This window comes from Hyperolius riggenbachi, chromosome 3, assembly GCF_040937935.1.
Source record: "Hyperolius riggenbachi isolate aHypRig1 chromosome 3, aHypRig1.pri, whole genome shotgun sequence".
Lineage (NCBI taxonomy): Eukaryota > Metazoa > Chordata > Amphibia > Anura > Hyperoliidae > Hyperolius > Hyperolius riggenbachi.
The window spans coordinates 242,420,656-242,447,530 of NC_090648.1; the positions used below are offsets into that span (position 1 = coordinate 242,420,656).

The following is a 26,875-nucleotide window of genomic DNA, read 5'->3' on the forward strand; positions in this document are numbered from 1 at the left end:
CCAGCAGCCGTCCTGTCCTGCGCCGCTCCTCCACGATCCTCCGTTCTCCCGCTGCCAGCTACTTTCTCTTTCGCCGCTGGGCCACTGCGCCTGCGTGGCTCTGGCCACGTGTATCCTTCTTCGCATTCCAGTCTGCAATATCGCTATTGCAGACGGGAATGTGTAGAGAGAATACGCTTGGCAGGGCTGCGCAGTCCTCGACTTACAAGTCGAGGAACAAAACGGAGAGGGGGCAAGAGAACGGAGGATCGTGGAGGAGCTGCGCGGGACGGGGCAGCTGCTGGGGGCTTGCAGAAGCCCCAGGTAAGTTAAACAGTGTGTTTTAATACTTACTTCAGCTTTAAAGAGGAACTCCAGTGAAAATAATGTAATAAAAAAAGTGCTTCATTTTTACAATAATTATGTATAAATGATTTAGTCAGTGTTTGCCCATTGTAAAATCTTTTAAATCCCTGATTTATATTCTGACATTTATCACATGGTGACATTTTTACTGCTGGCAAGTGATGTAGCTGCTGCTTGCTGTTTTGGCAGTTGGAAACAGCTGTAAACAGCTATTTCCCACAATGCAACAGGGTTCAGAGCGGAAACTGCCAAGAGTAGGTACTCAGAATTTCTTTGTGGGAGGGGTTTCACCACAATATCAGCCATACAGCGCCCCCTGATGGTCTGTTTGTGAAAAGGAATAGATTTCTCATGTAAAAGGGGGTATCAGCTACTGATTGGGATACAGTTCAATTCTTGGTCGGAGTTTCTCTTTAAGTTGTCCTATAATGTGAGCTGTGATGGTCTTCCAGGAGCTTAGATGAAGCCAGTATTTCCGGGGATGAACCAAAAAGGAAAAAAACAAAACACACACACAGTTATAGCTCCTTTCCAAGCTAGTCAAACAATGTATTGCTTCTGAAATTGGAGCTGTGACACAGCAGAGAGGAGACATGCAGGAAAAGGGGAACTGGCCAATATTTAAGCTGGCCATACACTGGCCCGATTTGCCGCCGTTTCGACAGCAGATTCGATCACTGGGATCGAATCTGCTGCCAATCGTTCGCGCTACACGCCGAATTTCGATTCATTTCGTCCGATGCCGTCGATCGCTCCGTGCAGAAAATTACCGTCGATCGCTCGCGGGTAGGGAGTGCGTCGCTAGCGGCGTTCGAGTACCCGACGACCGATGCAATAGAGCCGCATACATTACCTGCTCCGCCGGCACGACTACCCCCAGTCACCGCTGCTCCGTGTTCGTGCTGGTCTCCGGCATGCTTCAGTTCCTCCTGCCCGGCAGGAAGTTTAAACAGTAGAGGGCGCTCTACTGTTTAAACTTCCTGCCGGGCAGGAAGAAGTAAAGCATGCTGGACCTGGAGACCAGAGCAGAGAAGACAGCGGAGACCTGGGGACTGGAGTCGCGCCGGCGGAGCAGGTAATGTATGCGGACATGCGGGCGGGGGGAGCGGCGGCAGCACCACCACCACCACAACAGATTGTGAACGGTTTCAGGCTGAAATAGGTTCACAATCTGTTTGCAGTAAAGGTAGCCGTACGATCCCTGTCTGATCAGATTCGATCAGAGAGGGATCTATCTGTTGGTCGAATCTGATGGCAAATCGACCAGTGTATGGCTACCTTTACAGTTTTTTCTGTTTCCTATGTGGCCAGTGTGATAAATGGTCCTTTGAAGAATCACATGAGCTATGGGAATCATTCCCCAATAGTAGCTGCTGCAGTCCCTGTGACAGCAGGAATGCAATGCAATGGATCGGGACAGCGATGCCACACGTTATACTCGCATTGCATCGGGTACAGTGAAGAATATAGTCAATGAAAAGTATTCTTCACTTTTGTTAATGCCTGCGTTTAGCGGTAACGCATGCCGCAGCCCATTACACCGCTACGCTCCTTCCACACTGTGTACGTCACATTGATGGAGCAATATGGTAATATGATGTTCAGAAAGCGGTGCATTACAGTGTAATGGCCCCTTCACTCAATGCACCGCCTATGTGATGTTCACAGTGCGGCATGAACATTGCGGTATAACGGGATGCGGCATAGTAATGCACTACATGCAATGCATTACTGCAAAACACTTGTGTTAAGGGTTACAGTGAAGCATACTTTTCATTGAATTGTATGCTTCACTGTTTGCAACAAAACGGGCAGGTAACGTGCAGTATCGGTTTCCCAATCTGTTGCGTTGTGTTTCTGCTGTTACAGGAAAAGCAACAGTCACTAAGAATGTGCCCTAAGGATCAGTTGCTGTCAGTTGTAACTGCAATGACAACTGATGTGCAGTCCAGTGTCCATGTTTCCCTATGGCCTCTTTCACACTATACGCTAAAAAACTAAAGTTTTTTACCAATGCACTGCTATGGAGGCAAAAAAAATGCGATGCATACTAATGCATTTAGTGTAAAAGGGCCCTAAGGGTGTTTTTACACTATATTAGTTGCTGTCAATTATGACTGAATGAATAATTGATGCGCAGGGTAAATGTTCATATTTCGCTATGGCTCAGTTCACATTATAAGCGTTTTAACTGAAAGCCTTTTCACAATGCACTACTATGTTAAAACCCATCAGTTTTTCAGTGCATAAGGCCTTGCTAGGTTTATTTGAATTATTATTCTCAGTGGACCATTGTGGTGTGTCGTGATGGTTACATTGTAATACAGAATGCAACACTACTATGGAAGAGCAATGCAACGTTCACAGTTCGGCCATTGCAGTGTGGCCTGATGAAATGTGGTATTCTATAGCACCCACGTTAACCCACGGACAGTGAAGCATACTTTTCATTGACTTCATGCTTCACTCATGCGACGCAATGTGTGTAAAACATTCAGTGCCACTTTTGCGTTCCATTGCAATTCTGCTGTCACAGCGAACGCAACTCCCATTGTGAACCTTACCTTAATAGACGACTACTGCAGAAAATAGTAAAATAGGTATGTATAACAAGTACATTTCTCCCAGTATAAAAGGCACTAAATTACTTTTGCCCTATGTTGCTTCACTTACAGTTGAGAATACAGTTCTGACAGGTTTTGGAGCAGTCCATCTCCTTGTGGGGGATTATCAGTATTTCCTTTATTCTTTAGTAAAGCCCCTCCCTGGGAAGATCTATACAAATATTTTAGTCAGTCTTATTTGCACACCAGCAACTGCCATTCAGTAAGTGCTTTTGAAAAAAAAAGAAAACCTTGAGGATCCTCCAAGAAGAGACAGATTAGTCCAAAACCTGTCAGATCTTAACTGCCTACTGTAAATAACAGTGAGATAGGAAAAATGGTAATTTGTACTGCATTTTACTCTGGAATAAATGTACATTTTATACCTATGGATTTTAAATGTTACTATGTTTCATGAGAGTGGTCTATGTGCCTGGTTAGCAGCTCCCACAAATATTGAGGGTGTTACAAAATAAAAATATAGCAGATATAATTTTATTCTGAAACCATGGCAGTAGTAGCTGCACAGATAGGCAGTGTGATGTGATATAATGATGTAGTGTACTGATACAGTGGCTGGATAGTGTAATGGTTAAGGGCTCTGCCTCTGATGTAGGAGTCCTGGGTTCAAATCCTGGCTCTTGCGAATCGCTGAGCCAGCACCTATTCAGTAAGGAGTTCATTGGGCAAGTCTCCCTAACACTGCTACTGCCTACTGAGTGCGCTCTAGTGGCTGCCTCGCAAGCGCTTTGAGTCCGACAGGAGAAAGGCGCTATACAAAAAAAGGAATTATTATTATTATTATTATATAGGGGTCTTTTAAAGGACAACTGAAGTGAGAGGGATATTGAGGCTGCCATATTTATTTCCATCTAAGCAATACCAGTTGCCTGGCCCTCCTGCTGATCCTCTGCCTCTAACACTTTTAGCCATAGACCCTGAACTAGCCTGCAGCAGATCAGGTGTTTCTGACATTATTTTCAGATTTGACAAGACTAGCTGCATGCTTGTTTCTGGTGTTTTTCGGACACTACTGCAGTCAAATAGATCAGCAGGACTTGCCAGGCAACTGGTATTAATTAAAAGAAAATAAATATGGCAGCCTCCGTGTACCTATCACTTCTGTTCCCCTTTAACTGTGGCCTAGGCTCCATATTGTGCCCTTAGGCACTTTAGATGGAAGGGCTATTCTATTCTGTAAATCCATCAGCCCTGTCCGAGCTCTGCAATCTCCCCTTTCCATTTGTATTTGTGCTCCTGCTGCTGTCACCCTGGTAAAAGTCCAGGCTAATCACACAGCTGTTTGGTGAACTGTCATTCCTGGGGGCTGGACTAATAAACTGAGCCCAAAACTCAATAATAAGTGCAGCCACCCCACGTGAGGCTTGGCCAGAGCTCGCATTGAATGGAGGCAGATTTGCACGCTGTTCCTCAGCCTGGCAGCCGCCAGCCAGCGCATTTGCACATTTTCTAGAGATTTGAGAAAATTGTCGCCATCTCCTGAAGGTGGGGATGTTGTTATGTGTGTTGTAATTCAGCAAGCTAAATGGAAAGCACTAACTAGCTCATAACCTCCACTGTCCTCTGGGCTTGATCTGCTATACCTTTGCTTCGGAGCCATAAATCTCCTCTCCTGCCGGGCAGCACTCATTGCTGCTTTATGTGGTGGAGTAGTGTACTGGAAAGAGACAGCACCAGGACAGCCACAACCTCAGGTACTGCTGCTATCCTATGTACTACTGTGCTATTTACCTGCTGCCTTCTGCCACCTCCTATGCCTTACCTCTGCCTTCAGAATCATTAGCGCTCCACTAGGCTCACGTCTGACTTGTAGGTAGACGTGGACTGAAATGGATGAAATGCTTATGCCTCGCACTTACACAGCGCAGTAAACATTACAACTAGATACATACTACATGCGGAGGGAAACGATACTATCAAGCGGGTAACATTATTATATAAAGTGTGTTGTATTAAATTATGGTGGGACTGTGCTGATAGCAGATGTGCCAATCGTGCCCTTATGACAGCTCTTATTCTACACTGACATTATTATGCATCTTTCTTTCTTCCTTCCTTTCTTTCGAAACTTTCATTAACTGCATGTATCAATTACCTCTATTTCTGTTTTATTGTTTCTATTTATCATCTCATAATATGTCTGTATTGATGAAATTGGTATTATTATTATTATTATTATTATTATTATTATCATCATCATTTATGTGTGTAATGGATATAGTAGTCTAAATCAAATTAAGCACATTTACTGACACTAAATGAATACACAACATAGTAAATACAACCTAAAAGGAAAGATAATAATTGTGAGAAAATAATAATAATAAAAAAAACAATAATAAAAATAGCAACTTTTAGTGATTGCTTGACTGTCATCGGCTCTATCTATCTATCTATCTATCTATCTATCTATCTATCTATCTATCTATCTATCTATCTATCTATCTAGATACACAGGTAAATGGTTAAATGATGGAAATAAAATACATTATTTACTGTTATAAGGAATATGAATATACTGTGTATAGGTATGTGTATATCTATCTTTCTTAGACAGATTGATATGTATACAAAGATAAATGGATAAATAATGGCAATACATGTATTGTTATTAGAGTTATAAAAATGCTAGATGTATGATATCTATCTATCTATCTATCTATCTATCTATCTATCTATCTATCTATCTATCTATCTATCTATATATTTATGGTAGGTAGATAGATATGAAAACATGTAAATGGTTAAATAATGGCATACAATTTAATTACTGTTATAAGAGATATAAATGTACTATATCTGGGTATGTATAATATCCTGCTATCTATCTATCTATCTATCTATCTATCTATCTATCTATCTATCTATCTATCTATCTATCTATCTATCTATCTATCCATCTATCCATCCATCATCACTGGGTGTAAATATGAAGTGCTCTTTCTGTGTCTTCCATGCGGCCTGTGGTCAGCTGAGTAATAGAGAGCAGTGTGCACTGCCCATCCATATCTCTGAGCTGTTGGCCCACTTTCTCCTGTGCCACTGGGGAGGATGGGCAGTGTGCCAGCATAGACCGTGCCTCTGCCGCTAGCCTCCCTGGCAGCTCTGTTACCGCGTGGAAGTGCATTCTAATGGCTCTAGTAAGAGGCAGCGTAGCATCAATGTGTCTGTAGCAGGTGACCGCGCTGTCACTTGCCCCAGCCCGGAGCAGGGGACCATCTCAGCATGATATTTGTGGCTTTGCCCTCTGTCACGCCCGGAAGAGCGGAGCCGCTCTCCTCCAGGTAGAAGGTCACATATCTGGGTGGGTAGGAGGAGTAGATCCCCCAGCTCTGTATTTCTCACTCCAGCTTAAATGCCATAACCAGTGCAATCTGTCTGTCATTTCTGCCTCAGATCTTGCAGAGATCAGAGAAGGAAGAGGAAAAAAATACGAAGCAGCTGCCAAGTCCGAGCTGTGCAGGTCAGTGAGTAGAACATTTCTCCCCCTCTCCCTCTCCACCTCTCTCCCCTCTCTACATTTTTACTGGCTTTGCTTCCACGTGGAGAGAATTAGAATGGGATCTTTGCCTTAAAGGGATAGCATGTGTCAGTTGTAACCTAAGACTCGTTTGTTATTGTTCTCTAGTCAGTTTAGTCATTTTAAGAATTTTTTTTCTCCCCCCCCCCCCCCCCCCCCCTTCGCCATGACCTGGCAATGGCTCTGCAGAGAGCTCTGGTTTCCCCTGCTCTAGGGATAGGCTCTGCAGTGGAGATCACCTTGTCTGCGGCCCTTTGCCATTCACAAGATCGCACACTCATAGCCATAATGCTGGCATATTTTATTATATCAGACGTAAACAATGGGGCTCCTGTGTGGCCCTGCTCCTCAGCACCGTGCTTCGGGCACTGCTTGTCATGTTAAGGAAGCCAAACGTAGCTAGACTCGTTTGAAGAAGTGAAATGGTGGAGATTAGTCCGTGCTGGGGGTTTGGCTTCAATTTACAGTGATGTACATCGGTTAAGTGGAAAATGTTCCTGCATTGCTCTCAGTAACAGCCCTGTCCATCAGAGGGGCTCTGGCTGGCTAAAGCAATGGCAGAGATTTGGGAAATATACAAGCACGTGTCCCCATGCAAAAGGCCAGCTATGGCAATGGACTGACGTGCCTTGTTCATCCACAGGGCTACTATCAGACCACATCATTACTATCAGACCACATATACAGCCACTGACAGCTACAGATTGCCCCCTGTGATTGCTGGATACATTATACGTTCAATACAGATAGTGATCGCTGCTTATGTTTATAAGATGTGACGTCTAAGCTGCTCAGTAATGTGGCGTAAGCTGAATTTGTCATAAAACATTACAGCTGATTTTATAATTTATGCTTCAGTTTTTGAATCTGTAGCCTGTGTACAACACTTATATAAACACAGGTAAACAGCCAGATAGTCACGCAGATACAACACTAACCATGACAACACTGATGCGAATAGTAATCTAATTAATGTAAAACTATAGCTGGGTAGATAAATACGATAATAATAATACTAATAGTACTAATAATAATTAATAATAATAATAATACATTTGATATAAGTATATAAATTACAACATGGGTAAAAGCTTTTCCATCGCTAGAAAATAAGCTAAATGTATATTTGTGCGTTTATCTTACAATAATCTATCTATATTTATATAACCGTGTATTTTCCCATCCAGTATATAAATAAAGCATTTCTTTAGAAATTCAGCGACACGTCACTCCATGTAATGCAGTGATATTTGTCATTTACGTAATTTTGCATTGCTCCTGAGTACACCCCCCCCCCCCTAAAATCAGATTTTCTCCTTTGATGTAATTTGGTAGGTTGGTAATTATTATTTTCCGTCCTCTGCTTGCTGGGGTTTCATCGCAATCAGAGATCTGTGGTGAGAACCACATCTCTTCAGCAATAAAGCCCTTTGCTGAGTAAGAAGATGTATTTTAGCATTCTGCCTTAATCTGCAGACACATCAGTATTAAGCCATGAGATTCTAAGAATTATCTTTTTTTTTTTTTTTTTTTTTTTTAATAAGAAATACTCTGCAGTAAGGTCCGTGCGCCTGTCCCGCCAGGGGCTATTCACATGGATTAGTCACTATAGGAATTCCAGCAGGCTCATCATCATTATTCGCTGTACATCAAATGACATTACTCTATGCATAAAGAATCCAATGTCAGTCATCCTATAAAAATTGGCAAAGCAATTTAGTATGTTATGTGATGATGATAGTACGCTGAGTGCTACATATGAATAAGTTGACAATTTATTTCTCTTTAGCATACGAAAACATAATTTGGTCGTTTACATAGTGAATGTGTCCCTGTCCTCTTTCTATTTTAATTTTTCTGGCTATTTATAGAAGAATTTCTCAGTGGCACTGACCTTTTCCCCATTTCCCCCAGTATTATTTTCGTTCTCTTTCTCTGAAGAGAGAGAGAGGGAGAGGAAGAGAGAGGGAGAGGGGCACACAAGAGAGGGGAGAGAGAGGGAGAGGGGCACACAAGAGAGGGGGAGAGCGGGAGATAGAGAGAGAGGAGAGATAGAGAAAGAAGAGAGGCAAGAGGGGGGATAGAGGGAGAGGGGAGAGAGAGAAAGGGAGGAGGGAGAAAGAGAAGGGGGGAGGGGTGGGAGAGAGAGGGAGAGAGAGGGGAACACAAGAGATGGGGGAGAGCGGGAGATAGAGAGAGAGGAGAGATAGAGAAAGAAGAGAGGCGAGAGGGGGGATAGAGGGAGAGAGAGAGAGAGAGAAGGGGGGAGGGGTGGGAGAGAGAGATGGAGAGATTGGGGGGGGGGGGGAAGGGAGAAGATAGAGAGAGAGTACTATATATGTCTGTTGGTGTGTGTGATAAGACCACAATGTTTTGTAATAGGTGCAGTTGATTATAAAAGTCCCCGTGATTGTCCCCTGGGCCCTGATTATAATGTCTAGTATGAGGTTATTGGTGACTTTTAGTTCCCTGCAAGACCAGCACGTAGCTCCTGCGCCTGCACTGATTCCTGTGACATGTGCCAATCCCACTAATAGTAGGGGCATTGTGCACAAGCAGCCAGGGACCCTGCAGGAGGCTGCCAAGATGGTGCAGCCAGCACTGCCCAGCAGAGCGAGCGCTGGCAGCAGTACAATGTCACAGGCTGTCACCTGCAGCACTCTCCCGGCAGCTGGGCTCCTGCTCTCCCTCTGTCCGGCTCAGCACAGAGCTATGCGATAGTTAAGGGCTTGGATGTTAAATGTTTACACTCAAGTGGAGAAATGTGTCAGCTGAACTGTTCTCAATGGCCTCTGGAGACATTTAACTAAAACATATCTAGTCTGAGCTAGAGGCAGACAAAATACCTGTAATCCATTTTCCATTCTTGTCATAAATAACTGGTTATTTGAGGAGCTAAGGAGCAGGCAGTAGTGCTAGTATCACTCACTATTATTATTATTATTATTATTATTATTATTATTATTATTATTATTATTATTATTATTATTATTATTATTATTATTATTATTAGTCCGTTATTATATGCGGTGCTATAATAACTAATATGATCAGACTGAGGATACGCGCTATTTACTAATGACAAGGCACTATTATTGGCGAAAATAATTATATAGTCAAAGTGTGATGACATTAGGGTTTAAATACAGCAGATTTTTGTGTGCAAGAGGGGCTATTGTCCGTTTAACAATCACTGAGATTTCTGTATACATTTCCTGCGATGGATGAAAAAAATGGGGGGCTAGATCTGATTTAGGCTTTGTTGTATTTCCAATCTTGTAGGTCCCCTGGAGCAAGTCCTTTCCATTGGGTTGCATTTCGCGGTTCCCTCACATTTTCCAGTAAAAAAATAAGGCACTAGTATAGCAGCGCACCGCTCAGGAAGGCAGTCTGGTTGGGGAAATATGTGAAATGAGATCAGCGTTTTCCCTGGCGTGGAAACTGCACCCCACTCTGGACAGCTATCCTCATAGACAATTATCCTCTATTTTCACGTGTAGGCTGAACAGAAGTTGTTTTACATAGGAAAGTATTCGGAGCTGTGCCCTGGGCCGTGTCCTCTCTATAACCCTCCGATATTCAGCCCTGGGCTGTTTATACAGCTTTACCTGTACTACTATAGGACCCTGTTAAATCAAACCCCAAGCAAACGTAACCTAATCCTGCTATGATCGCTTTAACTCGGTGGTATTCAAGAGGCGTCTTCTCCAGCCGCCCCCAACCAGAGGACAAGGAGAAATTCGGACCAGGTGTGGCAGCACCCTTCAGTGCAGGAAAGCCATCACTTCAAAAGGGAACAGAACTAAAAACAATTTACTCAAGATCTGGGGGGCTCTATTGTTTTCCATTAACATTGCTGTTGATTTCCTGTTGCCAGATGCTAGTGACCCCTGATAGGTAACCCTACTATAATCCAACTACTGCACTTCATTATTACCATGGCGTGTCAGGCTTATGGGGCTTGAAAGCTATCAGCAAGGGATCGGTTTGCTTAAAGAATACATGGCGTAAGCGTGATGATGTCATTTTAATTTCCTGAGGAGATAGAGATAACCGTACCGTTGCTCGGGTGGTCAATACTTCCTATTGATTGCTGAAGGTAGACGTTATTGAAGGAGCCTCCTTAGCATTGGTCACACAACAGTAAATATTGGGGTTGAGGCTCCTAGGATTTACTTTAATCTAGACTCTATGGCGTTTGAGCAAAGAAAAAAAAAAAAAAAAAAATAAACTGACTGGAGCAAAATGAAATTTCTGTTGATGTAGTAGACAAGACAGCGGGGCTGTATTATGGAATTGGTATTCTTATGTATGTGTAAGAAATCCTATTGCAGATAAGCAGTGGCTAACCCTAGATGACCCCTGATAGCAGATCCTAGGTTATTCCAGCCAGGAAGTGGACTAGATTTGTCTGCTGTTAGTCACTTGTACCTGAGCTACTGGAATGAGGTTTGGAAAGTGTCCCCGAGATTCAAAGCGACGTCTGCCTTAAATCTATGCAGAGCCTGCCGGAGGCAGAGCTGGCTCCTTGGGTGGTATATCAGGAAGATCTATATGAAGTTCAGCCCTGCTTCGCCCATGTCTCTGTCCATCCATCTCTGTTACCCCTACAGGCCTTGTAGCCACCCTGTCCTCCTCTATGGCAGGAGACAGCAGAGAGCACACATACCGGGATCTCACCATTTCATGAAACGCCTTTTTCTCTCCACTATTGTTTTTGTTAATTGGGCAGACAAAGAAGGCTATTAGCGCTGAGCTGTCAATTAGAGCTGGTTGGTGGGGTGGGTCTGGTGGTCAGTATGGCCGGCAGCTAGACTATGTGTATAGGCAGCCCTCTCTCTTATCTATGATCTGGACTGCTGTCACCATTCCATCTCAGCTGCTCTTCCCATTCATCATGATCTCTTGATTATTTACTCATGTATATTAAATTAACTCCACTGACCGACAGGGCAACATTCTGAAGGCTCTCCAGAGAGCTCACCTCTCTCCTGCCCATTTATCCACTGAGCGATTTTTTTTTCTGCCTTCCCTCCCGTTTGCGATAGAATGAAAAATAAAGCGATAACAGAATAGTTGCGTCGAAATGCTGCATTCTACACACCACTAGTAATTAATTGTAAAGGAACCTCGTTTTTTAATAAGAAGAAAACCAGTGAAATGGTGAAATATTTGCTTAGTGTTGCTATCAGGAGCTCTTACATAAACAATCACAGCGATGGCCTGGGGCAGACTGAAGACTGACGTGCTCAATAGTCTTTTTTTGGATCTTAAAGGGATCTGAGCTACAAGTGCATCACAAAGCTCTTCTGACTCACAGGTCAATTAGTACTGTCACAAATACATACCGTGTAAAGAGGCACTGACAAAGGATGGCTACTGTTCCCAATCGGTATACAAAAGGATTATATATATATATATATATATATATATATATATATATATATATATATATATATATATATATATATATATATATATATATATATATAGTCCTGATCAGCACACGCTTGCCTTTTAGAGCACACCTGATGGTATCTTCAGATCGCTGACATGTCAGGAAGACAATGGATGGTCTATTAGCCAGCTCGGTGGGGTTAATTGAAGAGGAGAATACATTCAATTCGGCGCTGTTTGGGCAAGGCTAATCGCCCAGCATTGAGGGATGGAGGCTTGCTGAGGCTAGACTGCTGGGAGTTTCAGTGCATCTGTGTGAGAGGATGGGGATAAAGCGATGCCCTAGATCACTGGCAGGCCACTGGCCCATGCTCATGCAATTTCCTGGCTGTGGAGTTGAGGCGTGACGTCACGGTTCCTGGCGTCGGTCAGACTGGCCGGTGCAGGGCATTGCATAGCATCAAAAGAGCAGCCTCCCATTTCCCAATTACATACTGTCAATCTGGGGGGACAGGCTGGGAATGGCTCTGCTGCCTGCTGGAAGCACATCTGTGTGACTGCTTCACACACTGCTCTACACTGATGGAATTCCCTGCTATGGAAATGCATGGACCTATCCTAGCACAATTCAGTACAAAAAAGGAACTGCGTTCAGTAAATGGATGAGGACGAGCAAAGCTAAGCTTTTTATCACAGTCACTGTGTTTACTTTATGCCGCATTATGCTCTTAATCCCTCGGTGAATTGTTGTGTTTCTTAGCATTGTGTACACTGGGGGTTCTGCACACATGCATGTGTATATTTCAGGAATGCCTGCAGGCTCTCTTCTCTAGTCTGATGTCAGGCTCATCTTCTTGCTCTGTCCATCCATCCAACTATTAACCTATCTATCTATCTATCTATCTATCTATCTATCTATCTATCTATCTATCTATCTATCTATCTATCTAACATCTATCTGTCTATCTGTCTATCTGTCCATCTATCCTATATCTCCTCCTGTCTCCTTGTTACCACATTCACATGAAGGCATAATGATATACATATATATATATATATATATATATATATATATATATATATATATATATATATATATATATATATATATATATATATATATATATATATATATATATATATACCAACCAAATAGGAGGAGTATTTTTCTTGTATTAGTTTTGGGTATAAGAAGTGAGTAAAGTTGATTCTAAAAAGTAAATTTAGTAAATTTAAAATCCAGTAACTGAACTTTTCACTCCCACTGCGCTGACTCCAAGACTTCTCCAGGCAAGCCATAGAAATCCATTCCAATCTCACATACCGAGCCTCCTCTCTAGATATTCACTACCAGAGATAGTCAAATCAATATTCATGTCAAATCAATATTCATGTCAAATCAATATTCGATAGGGAAAACGGCTGAATATCGATTCATAAAAATGATCTTTTCATGGAGTTTGTACTGGATCTAATATCTTATCTATCAAAAAATAACTAGCGTTTTCCACCTGTAAAGATTACTAATAAGTCCCCTCTCCATTTCTCCTAGCTATTACAAAACATGTTCCCGCTTTATATTGTTGTCTATAATTGCGTTTTCTTTTGTACCATAGCATCTAATCTGCGCTCCTTGTTAGAGGTGAATAATAATAATAATAATAATCTGGACTGCTGTAGTGTACCAATCCCTCTGTGATAGAGGGAGAGGTGGAAGTCGCCGCACAGTAGCAGTAGAGTTGATGAAGTTTCTGCAGCTTGTTGCATATGTGCCGCTAGGGGATGCAGTGACTCAATGCACAGGGCAACAGGAGGGCTCAGGAGGACCTGAAGCCAGGCAACCAATCAGAGGCAGACCTCACACTCCACAGCTCCCCCCTCCCCTTCTGTGCTATCCCCATCCCCAGCACTAGTGTGCCCTGCGCTCTCCAGCACGGTGCTAGTGCTACTCCTGCACCTCCTGTACAGTACCCACCTGTTCCACCCATCTGAGGGAGAATAGCATTTTTAATTTAAAAAATGCACGTTTTTCTACATTTAGCAAGCATCTACAATGAATTTCAGCGGTGTAATAGATTTGCTTCCATGCACAGCCGTTATGGAAGGCACAGTGATGCAGTATTAGATCGCTATGTGGAGTGCATGATAACTGCAGAACCTGGGGAGTTACTTTCATTTTCACCAGAGGTTAATAAGTGTCAGCGCAGGAAGCTGCCCAGTGATGGCATGCACAGGCAATGTAAACAGACAGCTAGCATGGATGTGTATGATCAGACTGCCCTGTGACATCCATACATTCATAGGAAGAACCATGCTATAAGTTTATGAGCTGTCAGGCACATTCATGGGCGTGACAGACAGCTAGCATGGGAGGGACTGAGGCTGAGTTGGGTGTCCTATTCCTTCCCTCTCCCCTCCTGTGTGACAGTCCCCTCCCTCACTACTGATGACAGTGGAACCTCCTTAAGTTGCGTCTCGCCACAGCTGTCTGCGATCATTGAGCTGCCTGGCGCCATCCTGCTACTTTCAGAAAGAATGCCTTCACTGTAAAAAAAAAAAAAAAAAAAAAAAAAAAATACAGAGAGAGGGAGAGAGAGAAAAAACACCAGATCTGATCAACCAGTTCCTTGGATCACATAGCTGTTCCCCTCCCGCTTTGTAGTTGTGAAGGGTTTGTGCTGACTTTCTATTGACTGACTCTAGGAGGTCCTGCAGGGTTGAAGTGCAGACCCCCGTGGCAAACTCCTTTCTGGGACAATCACTTTGCTCTTTTGTCAGAGGAGGCTCGTCTCTGGCACACCTGAGTTACCTGTCCAGCCACTCACTGCTTGAAAAAGACAACTTTGCTGCTATCTTCCAGTTTAAAGTGTGCTTCTTAAAGTTGGTGTTTTCTTTCCATCTCAGGTGACAGACGTCAGTGGATATTTGTTTGGGGGGAACTTTTCCTAATTATTGGACTTACTCCTGGTGGTGTGGTGCGCCCACAGAGAAGTGATCTTATTAAAGGGCCGGGTGCTTTTGGCAATGGAGGTCCCAGCTACAGACCAGAATCGCTGGGTCAGTAATCACCACCACACGGCTCTGCTGAATGGACAACACCCGGCGGAAAGCCACCACCATGGACATGCGTACCTGGAGCACCCTCAGTACTCTCTGCCCGAGGAGGTGGATGTACTCTTCAACATCGATGGGCAAGGAAACCATGTCCCTTCCTACTACAGCAACTCAGTCAAAACAATGCAGAGGTACCCAGCCGCCCACCACGGTGAGTACCCGCCTCATCTATGGACCTATTCACACCTTTAAGGTGCCGACTAAGGACACTATCTTTTTTGTCCACTCTTACCACTTCTATGTAATATGAGGGAATGCCAAAATATCCATTCAAAGTATATTCGCTCAGTTTACACCTCCACTACATAGATTTGGTAAATTGGACAAAACAGGATTGTATCTATTAGTGGTCACCATTACAACTACTTTTATGTGCCAACATTAACTATCAGCCATATCAGATCGGCTTTATGTCCGGATCTAGTACACTTACAGAGTAACTGTACCACGAGTTACATGTACTCTTTAATTATCTATTTACAACAGAAATGAAAACTTTATACTAGATAATAAAGTGTAATTAACAGCGTGATTCAGCGAAACACGTATATTACCCTGATAGAATGCAGGCTTTGCTGAAGATAATTACACAGCAATCAGCTAAGTGTGAAGATGTATTACTTCCTAGATAAATAAACCGCTCGTGTATTTCTTTACATGGTGAGCACACAGCCATCAGTGTAGATTAGAGAGCTGTGGACAGTGGAGATAGTATAGCCAGCCATCAGGCTGTATGACCTGTTGCTGTTGTGCTGCTGGCCCTCTGCGTCTTGCGTGTCATGCGCTAAAACCAACGTGTGATCTAGTATTTTCACACTTATTAGTTTGTGTCCTCTTTCCTGCACTGGTGTCAGTGTTCATGTCTACCCCCCACCTCTTCCTCTCTTCGCTTCTACTACCTGTCACTAGAGCAACTTGTACAGACCTTGCACTATTTTATACAGCCCCACACATGTATTATTTTCTGGTTATTATGCATTTTACACTCCTATATTCACTATCAATTCACTGATTTCTTTTCTAAATGCTATTATACATTATCTGTATTTATATAGTACATTATCATTATGTATTATTATTTATATGGAGGTGACATCTTCCACAGCTTAAATATACAGTATATATAGTCTTCCCACGAAATGCCCCTTAAAAGAACTCACAATCTAATCATGGAATAGATTGGCAAAAAAATAAATCAGAATTTAATACACGATTTTGTATAATAACAGATGTCCAAAGTGACATAGATAGATAATAGATAGACATTAATACGACAACAATTTCCTTTAAGGGAAATAATACGTTGTGACTTTAAGCTTGTGGCATTTACAGGAGGGCCTAATCAGAAAATGTATCACTGCCTTTTTCACAATACTCTATCAGGTTAAAGGGATTAAGGGGATACAAACAGAAATTTGCATGGACCTGGTTGGGTAAATTTGAAGAGAAAAAGTGTTAAAACGTTGCTAAATAGCATAGGCCCATTTATTACTGGAGCTTACAGTAGCTTGCACTGCTTGGCAGACTGGCACATTATTTAGTTACACACTACTAGACGAGGGCCTAGAGACGTAACTGCACTGAATGGTGTGCTGAAAAAGGAACCTATTGTATTGGTAAGGTAAATAATACAGAGTATTGCACGGGTGATTGATATTTTCAGTAATGTTAACAATCCCATGACAGTAAAGATTTGTGAGCTTGTAGTTCCTTGCTGTGGATTGCTATTACCTTGCTTGTAGATTTAGGGAGCACGATAGTTTTGTGCGCTATGTAATCTTATGTTGTGATTACATTTCCTTAGGTCAAGTATACCGTCCTCCACTTCTACACCCTTGGTTGGATCATGGGAAGACCATAGGAGGACCCCATACAGCATCCCCATGGAACCTGCCACCCTTTTCCAAAACTCACAGTCCCCCGGGACCTCTTACTGTGTACCCTCCAGCATCATCTGCATCCCTGGTTACAGGACACTCAAGCCCCCACCTGTTCCCCTTCCCTCCAACCCCACCCAAAGATGTCTCTCCGGACCCTTCCTTATCAACCGGTGGCTCTACCGCCTCATCCCGCCAGGAGGACAAGGAGTGTATCAAATACAATGTATCGCCCGATTCCATGAAGCTGGAGGTCTCCCACCACAGGGCATTAGGGGGAAGCGCCTCATCAGTCCACCACGCCGTCTCTAACTACCAATCCTACGTCCAAGATTATGGCTCTGGCCTCTTCCCACCCATCATTGGGGGATCGCCCACCAGCTTTCCTTGCAAATCCAGGCCTAAAACACGATCGAGTACAGGTAGGAATCTCATGCAAAGCCTAGCCATGCTTATACTTTGTGACCAGATCTGTATACTAGTCCATCCATTTATTATTATATGAATTGCGACACTCTTCCAAATTATTTTCCAATTCCCAATTCCACAAGAGGAAAGGTTTTGTTAGTGTCATTAATCCACATAACTAACTAGTGCAGATCAAGGGGTATGATGACGCAAAGGAGCCAGTCCAGGCAAGTATATATGTTGTATATCATATTAACCTTGCCTGTACTATCTTCCCTCTATATCTGCTCCCTGGCAGTGGCTGCGTGTGAAGCCAGGCTCGTTGTAGGCCCGTTGCAGGGGTGTTTGCATTGAGCTCTGTGTGATTTGAGAGAGCAGAAGACAGAAAACCAACAGTGTCAGGACCGGGTCTGGGATGAGATGTGTTTTCAGGGGGGTTTTCCAGGGTAACATTTGCTTTGCTTGTCTGAGCCGGGACAGTCTCTATTTAGTTGATATGTTTGAGTTAATCCAATTATTTTCAGACTGCTGCACGCGACAGTTTCATTGTTTATCCAGCGCCAAGGAGTTTAATAGGGTCCGGATGTGGTCAGGCTGACCAGAATAGAGAGGATCTGCCTGCACTGCACAGTCACACAGGGCCGAGGAGCTGCCTGTCAGCTGGCACTGCACCCACTTGCTATACTACTTCTTCATACATAGATACAGACACATACAGAAGCCTTTCTGCCATTTACTCTGCCACTCGATTTACACGTGTAATCATGCAGTCACAGCAGTGTTAATTACTTGTGATTATTACATACTTCTTAATCACTTAACAAAGTTTACTTTATTTATGGAACTGTTAATCTCAGTCTGTTTTACAGACAGATAGAAGTCACTCCCAGCAGAGATTGTGAGGGCATGCTCAGAGTAGTAGTTACACAAGAGGGCATGCTCAGAGTAGAAGTTACACAAGAGGGCATGCTCAGAGTAGAAGTTACACAACAGGGCATGCTGAGAGTAGTAGTTGCACAAGAGGGCATTCTCAGAGTAGAAGTTACACAACAGGGCAGGCTGAGAGTAGTAGTTACACAAGAAGCAATTCTGGTAGCAGTAGTTACACAAAAGGGGATGCTGAGGGAATGCTGAGAGTTGTAGTTAGACAATAGGAAATGCTGAGAGTAGTAGTTACACATGAAGGAATATGGAGAGTAGTTGTTACACAAAAGGGAATGCTGAGAGTAGTAGTTACACAAGAAGTAATGCTGGTAGCAGTAATTACACAAAAGGGGATGCTGAGGGAATGCTGAAAGTTGTACAATAGGAAATGCTGAGAGTAGTAGTTACACAAGAGGGAATACTGAGAGTTGTACCAAAAGAGGGAATGCTATAAGTACTTAATTCACAAAGACTGTGGATCACTGAAATATATATATCTGTGAACTGCTTTCCTCTCAGATAGAACACTTTCAAACACCTCCATAAACCTCTTTTCCAGCCACTGAACAGCTGTTTGTATATGGCCCCCAAACCCGACTGAAGAATAAAATAGTAGCTGAATGTGCTCTTTTTGAATTTTAAACAATGTAACTAATCCATAGATAATGGCAATAGAGAAATACTGTTACAATTTCAAACACATCTCAGTCTTTATTAATTAACCATATTTTTTAATGTAGCATTGGCCACACAGCTCGCATTAACTGTGGAAAGATAAATTCCATAGATGTCAAGTGATGTCTCTAAAGGAAACCATAAATGCATTTAGCCGTCAGTATCTAGTCACATGGGAGAGGTTTAGCAATGAAAATATAAATCCAAAGAAACAAGAGAGAGCTTGATGTTGTTGTCACCTTCTCCGTTCCAGGACATTAAAAAGGTGTCCGCCCAAAACTAGGTTATATTTTGTTGCTTATACCATGACCTGGATAACCTTCACATATATATCAGGATCTTTTTTAAGCCACTTGATTAGTGGGCACTGGGCACTGATCAGAGTAGAACATCTCAGATAAGATGAGAATTTATAGGAATGCGGTATAACTTAATAATCAGCTGGATTGATTTATGTAAGAAATCATTTTAATTTTGTGTAAAGTGAAACTCTGAATGGTGTATAAGAAGAGGAGATACTTTCCTGGATGTCTGGATGAGTGGAAGGACTGAATGGGTGGTATAGAGAAGCCAGTCTGTGAGTCTGAAGGGACCACCACAGGCCGGGGCTGGCCTGTAGGCCGAGAGATGGGGAACTAGGTCATTCATGTTTCTCTCACCCACATGAGCTGTGTGGTATGTGAAAACCCCAAGCTCAGGTAAACAGCTCAGTGAAATGTACAAGGCTCGGCAATATTCACCACCAGTTGTTTTCTACACCCCAGAAATGTAAACATGCAGATACTGGATTAGCTAATATTATAACTAATACAGCCCTAGACAACAACAAAAAAGAGGGCATATAAATGGGGAAATAAACAGGACGGCTAGAAAGCAAGCTACACCTCTTGTGCTGTGGTTTGTTGTGTTGTACTGGCCTTGCTAGGATCTATATGAGCTGGATGATTGCCTTGTGATGAGCACCAAATGACAGAGCCTGAGTTTTCTGAAGAAACAGTTAAGAGTTTGTGGTTGTGGTGCTAGAGTGCAGGAACCAGGCTGAACATCGGCTTGGTCTATTTTTCTTAACAGCCTCCCACATCTTAACACCAGTGAGCAAACTGTCAGCTGGAGGATGAGGCCTGTTCTCTAGTGTGTGCCGTTTCCTATCAGAGCTGCTGCGGATGATGAAAATATGATTGACGTGAGGTTATTTAAGCCCTTCCCACTCCCTACTGACTGAATTCTTTATTCCTGTTGCAAAAGGACATCTGAGACTGAAGAAATGCACCCTGGCAAGGAAGGGGACAAAAAGATATTATAAATGACAGCTGAAGTACAAATGGCTGTCAAAGGCTGTCATTTTTTTGCTTTATACTGTAAAATAAAGAAGAAAAAGGTTGCTGTGTTTGTTAGACATATAGATGTAGGAATGCACAGATGACTGTGCAAACTTATTATTTACATAGTAACTGAAGGCACTATTTAGTATTTCACCTAATGGTAAGCCCTTCCCCGTTGTCCTTTGTTGGGCTTTGTGAACCACAGCTTACAGAATCTGTTGTATTCCATGCAAACACTTAAGCTACTTCAATAGACTGACTGCTCTTCAAAGACTGCAGGCACTAGCTATGGTGACAGATATCAATATTTTGTCACACCGTGCTTAGAGAGCATGCATATATTTCCAATGGCAAACAATGGCACATATACTTAAAGCCATTCAAATAAACAGGGCCTCTACAGTTTTGAGGTAAAGTCTTTGAAAGGGACTCCATAAACTCACCTGCAAAATGATGCTTAGAGCTTTGTCGTATGCATTGTAGAGGGGGCTGGGGGTGGTATGTATAAATAAACCACAGCAGACTGTATGTGCTATAGAGACCTGTAAAGGCTTGATGATTAGAGAAAAAGTTACTTTGTGTTCAGCTGAGCATGAAAGCACTGAGGTCATATGTCACTAACTTGTCCAGTTCTATAGATTGACAAACCTAGGGCATTTTGTTGTTGCTCTACAGACACAAACTAATAATAAACATTAGAATGCCCATGTCATTGTGAGATCTCACTGTGCGTTCTAGTTCTAAGGAACGGAAGTATTTAATATTCTTGCTAAAACAGTACATTGTGTACCTATTTAGTACGAATCACAGTGTACTTCATATAGTCTGATTAAGCAAGTGACCTATTGTAGCTTCCTGTACCTATATCATAATAATATAGAGATAAATACCAACTTTTAATTAATTTTTTAAGTCAGAAATGTGTAAATATGATATTTATTGCTGCTCTTTAAATATTATAAACTAGGCCCTGAACATTTTTATCTGATTTATATAGTAAAATTGGTATGCTAAAAATAACAAATATAGGAGGGTTGTTAGCACACATATAGGGAGTTTGAAAATAAGTATTATTAAAATATTTAATAGTGAAGAGCATTAAAAAGAAAAAAATAATAATAGTAAGCATGTTGAATCATTTTACACTGAAATAAAGGCTTTATGAACAGTTATCAATGTAGAGAAAAGTTCCTGTTAGGCTATCCTCTAGTTTGCTGTATTCATTGATTATACTTAATAAAAATAGATTGTAAAGTCAAGAGTCAGGCGATTTTGAGACACCATATTAAATGGACTAGGCTGGACTGATTTACAGAAAAATAAAAACAAATAAAAATAGGTGTTTACAGACTGTAGCAAGTCTAACTTTATACATTCATTCTAGCTTAATGCCAGAAAAGTATTAAAGTCCTTGTGATTAATAAATCAGGAAAATCAAGAGGAGAATAATGTGGTGGAATTGTATTTCTTTTGGCTTAAACAGATGTGCATCCTCATCTTCAGTACGTTTATGATAAGGCAGCATAACATGCTCAGAGACCAGTTAACAAAACACCACAATGGGATTTGCATGTACATTTTCCTGTATTGTTTGCACATCAAGGCCCCTGAAATTCCATTATATAGACTTACTGGTGCAGCTAATGTTTTGCATACTTTGGGGATGCTGAAATATATACGGTAGCCCTTTCTTTGTCATTTTGCAGCTCGATTTTAAAGGAATTTGCATAACTACTTTTGAATCACCTCTCAATGCACTTCAACATCCAAAATATTTCTAGTAGCTAGATGATGATAGTAATGATGAACATGCGAACTGACGTAAATGGGGCTTGCAGTAGCACATTACCTTAAAACATTGTGTGTGTGTGTATAACTGTATACACATGTTCTCCCTAAAATATTGAAATAAAAAAAAATGCCTTCTGTCTTCTGTAGTAGATCCACTTCTCACTATATATTCAGGTTGGTAATTTCAGAGAGAAGTGCAAAAAAACTAGCTATCACTTTTGTTGATTGGCCAGGGTGTCAAGTTCAGAACACTCAGTGGTCTGCTTAACAGTGCTAGGTTGGTTGTACTGAAAGTACCATAGATTGGAACTGATTTTTTAAATGCCTTCAAAGCTCACTATTGTTTAAAGGTTTTCTGATGTTGTTTCTGAGGTTTGTGCCTGCTTGACACAGCCATCATTCACAGAAATTCCTGAGGATAGCTATCTCAACCTTAAAGTAAAACGTAAAGAATGGAAATATGGGAACTGTCATTGCAAATTTGATTTTTAAACTTCCAAAAGTCTAAGTATATTATTTTCACCCTGGGTTAATTTCAATGCCTACAGATTTGTGGACCCAAAACAAACCTGTAGGTTCGGACTTTAGACTTTTTAGACTTCACTGGCTACATGTGCCTTATTACTCACAATATGGTAAAGTCAGGATCATGATGACAGCCTTTGAGTTTGCAGGCTTTAAAACAAGTTCAGCAGTGGAATCTTCCACTCTTCTGGCCCTACAGGTTCATGTTAAGAAGGATGACCAAGTCTCCAAAAGTGAGCATCCCGACAGCTCTTCCGCTGCGCTGTTAAAACAGGTGACTCATAGGAGTGTAAACAAGGATACGCCAACAGATCATTATAACCAGATTTGTGGAAGGGCGTCTTGGGTGGCAACTTAGGCTGTGGTCTAGGGTAGCAAAGTTTCAGGGGGTGGCAGGCAACTTCAGGTTTCATTATAGATTTGTCCATTTCCATGCAAGACAAAATTAAATTATTTGTATTTGTGCAATTGTTCATATTATACCATACATTACTTAGTTTATACCACTAGGGATGATTTAATAAAGGAGGTTATATTGAAGTTTGGAGTGATTTCATTGTGTAACTTCAACATCCAGTGACGTTCAGATACATTTCTGGATTCTTAAATCCCTGTGCACCTGATTGGTTGTATGAAGCGACCACAAGAAAACCTCCACTACTCTTCCCTTTCACTGGTTCACTGCAGTTGGGAAACAAACAACCAAAATAGCTGTTAATTCAGGGGTAGAGGCCCCATTTAAGAATCACAAGGAAGATATGTGTGAGTGTGTGTGTGTGTGTGTTGGGGGGGGGGGGAATAAGGTGGGGAGTAGGGGTAAACAGTAGAAAACGGACCCTGTTAAAATGGCCATAAAGGGGCATAGTTAGAGCCTTTTCATTTCTTGAAGAAAAATGAAGACATTTTTAGTGATGGAAGGCATTTATACAGGACATGGGTTTTCTGGTTTGTGTAAATCGTTGCTGTATTAAAATATGTAGGCAATCGTCCCACCAGAAACCTTTCCAATATAGGTTCTTAATATTCTCTTTAAAGTATTGTTTTTTGTAAGACCTAGTCCGTTTCTTCACCAGAAAAAAATATTACTTCTTAAATTCATTCTAATAAAATCCAGCCTCGGTCATAGACTGTATAAATGCCTTTCATATTTCAAGCATTATTGCCTTGTTCCCACTATTCTAAACATCCCGATTAGCCGTTTTCCTGACTCCTGGAACAGGTTCATTAGTATTTCTTTTTTTTAATCCACAATCTGGGCAATCTCTGATTGTTTAGTCATCTCTGCATTAAAATGTTTGAAGAGCTTATGAATGTCAACAAAATTAAACCTATTAATCTTGTGCCAGAAAATATTTCCAGAAGTAGTTGGTTTACGCACTGGACATGTGGATGGCAGCGTTTCTTACATGTCAATTCTCTTTCTCCCTGGGATAATACAATGTGATCTGCTGTCAATTAAATGGCATGTGCCTTTATTTAGCACTTTGTTTTCAGTGTTTAGCTGTTATTATTGTTATTACTCGCTGAAACACACAGAATGTGAAAGGTTTTCCTGTTTAATATGCAAATGTCACTAGCAGTTACCACAAGAAGGCACAGTCAGCAATATTATGCTTTCACTTTTGGAAAAAAAAACACCTATAAACTAATAGGACCATAACAGTGGGCAAGAACTAACAGAGGGGTTCATTTACAGGTATAATATGCTAAATTCATTGCATACCTTGGCGCCATACAGATTATATGCTGTAAATATTACATGGATTACACATATACAAAATAAATAAATAAAGTATAAGGGAAGTGGCATTAAGTCTGTACATTTATGTAGTATTTCTAAGTAAATGATCATTTTTGTTTAAAAAAAATTCACTACACCGTCACTAATTTTATCTCTACTGTGAACTGGCAGCCTACACACAGTTTAAAAACATTTCAGATACAAATGTAAACACATTATTATTATTGATTCATAAAGCTCCAGCATCTTCTGTGGCGCTGATTGATTTCAGGGGTCATTTTGAAGAAAAAGATATTCATATTTTCAGTGGTGTAAGCATTTTGTTTTACATTAGGTAGGGGCTATAAAAAAACACTTATGTAGTGGTTTCCACACCTCACGTTTCCTGTTTTTCATGGTTTTGTAATTTTGATATGTGAACATATTTATTTAGTTTTGTTTCCTAGACACCTTTAAATGATTGAATTGTAGCAGTGTGACACAGGCATGTCCTGCTGAAAAGCGATAGCGTTTCATACTGATTAGGATTACTCCATTAGTGGCTGTTTCAGTTTTTCCAAGGGCCTAAGAGAAGAAAACACATAAATAAATACAGCACTTAAGGAAATACCATATCTGCCATGAAATATATAATAATAAACCATCTAATAACTCATTTGGGTGTTAGAACGTTGTGATTCCAAAAATTTTCCCCTAAAAATGCAGATTTTAACTTAATTAGCTGCAGAAGTGTGTAAATAAGTGTAAAGGGGCCCATACACTCAGCTGATTATCGGCCGATCGATCGATCGATCAAAATCGATCGATCGCAAGTCGATTGACCAATCGATCAATTTGTGGCCGATTTCGATGGATTGACATGATGGGAAATCTAGGTGGATCTGTTGAGATGGCTTATCATTTTGCATTGGACCTAATGGAAATCTGATGGCAAATAAATGCCATCAGATCGATTTTCAATAGATTTCATACTGAAATCTGTTCCTAGTAAAAAATGTTCCTAAACACATCAGATAGATCAGAAATCTATCTGATGATCTATCTGCTGCTAATCTAACGAGTGTTTGGCCACCTTAAGATTTTTAACCAATGGGAGGTGTCAACTGTAAGCACTGTACAAAAGCAGCACATGCCCAGTATAACAAGGCACAAGGTTGGAATTGCCCCTTGCCTCACTTTTATTTATTTCATTATGGGAAGCCTTTGCTTTACACAGGTTGATAATGACATGATTCTGCAAATGAACAATTACTTCCTAATCAAAATTGTTTAGGGGTAGTAATTCATGTGCCATGCTGGACCACTCAGTACCAAACAAATTTCAGCTGAAATTTGATGCCACTGCCCTGCTAGAGCTGTACTGCTCAATAAAAATGTACTGACGCTACACTACCAATAGTGGCCTGACTTAAGTTTTACAAAAAAAAATATCCTATTGACCTATTTTAATAAGTGACTTAGTATGGACATAGAAAAGGGCCTTTTAATTTCCTACACCCGATCACATTTCTTTCTGTACTGCTTGGTATATATATTTATTTAGTAGATGTTGAGAAATATCTTTTTTTTTTTGGGTGTAAATACATGTAGTACTTTCAAAATAAATGATTAGAATTTAGAATTTTTAACCAGCTAGTGGTATAAAATAAACTTTTTGATGATAACCATGATTCACTTTATAGACAGATGCCAATAAGAGAGTCATCTGATCTCAGGCTGCATGGAAATAAAAGTTCTCTGTGTAGGCCAGGTTTTCAGTAAGGACTGACATAAGGGATTTTGCAGATATAGTGTAATGCTGTTCTGAAACAACCCTCTTTTTATATTATTTTTTTACCCATTGGTTTCAGTTCCACCAAACCTGAGCATAGTTTCTGGGCCGAAGAGGCCTCATTTATCAAAGTCAAAAGTAACATCCCTCATAAGTTAACAGTAATAATGCAAGAAATGACCTTCACAAAATTTATTAAAACAAAGCCCAAAATTAAGGTGTGAGTAACTGCGCGCCATGGTAACTGCACGCATGATAATCCATTGTTCATTTTACAACCCTAGCAATAGATCATTATGACCGAATCAAACTTTAATACAGTGCCTCCCAATGTCAGTCAATATTACCACTGATAGTAGATTCCATTCATCATATTTTATTTTTAGGTGCCAAAAATACTGAATGAAAAGCTATTATCATTGTCCTTAATTTATAAAGCACCCATTACATATATTACACAGCACTGGGTATTAAATAAGGGGAGTGCAAGTTTTAGATGAGCATGCACAGGAAGATTAGATCACCCTTCCTCAAAGTGCTTACAATCTAAAAGATTTTGCATATAAAAATACTTGTACTTTTAAACTTTATTGAGAGTGTCAATACTGAGAATAAGAATAATAATACAACAACGCTGTTAAAACTGTTAACAAGAATAATTGTAAAATAAGTATTTTAAATCAAATACTTGCTAAAGTGCTTTTTTGAAGCCTGTAACCATTGTATGTATTGCATCAAAGAATGCACATATACTTGGACTGAGCCTGTGTACAGACAAGAAAGTACTGCCACTAAAGTTATCTGTGTCATTCATATGTCCTCGTCACCTTTCCTGACTTCT

The 26,875-nt window shown here is 41.1% G+C and overlaps 1 protein-coding gene across 4 annotated transcripts in view; it reads left to right on the plus strand.

Annotated features, from left to right (window-relative positions):
- Positions 1-4,369: 4,369 nt before the first annotated feature.
- The window catches only part of GATA3 (GATA binding protein 3), a 54,072-nt gene continuing 31,566 nt past the window's right edge, over positions 4,370-26,875 (plus strand). Inside the window, exons 1-4 of one of the 4 annotated variants that reach the window (XM_068276061.1) lie at positions 4,370-4,663; positions 6,366-6,432; positions 14,791-15,151; positions 16,805-17,299. In XM_068276061.1, the coding sequence (XP_068132162.1) occupies positions 14,911-15,151; positions 16,805-17,299 (736 nt within the window). In that variant the 5' untranslated portion in view covers positions 4,370-4,663; positions 6,366-6,432; positions 14,791-14,910. Of the gene's footprint in view, positions 4,664-6,365; positions 6,433-14,307; positions 15,152-16,804; positions 17,300-26,875 lie in introns of those variants that run through there. The other 3 variants (XM_068276062.1, XM_068276065.1, XM_068276063.1) reach the window with 3 other exon arrangements.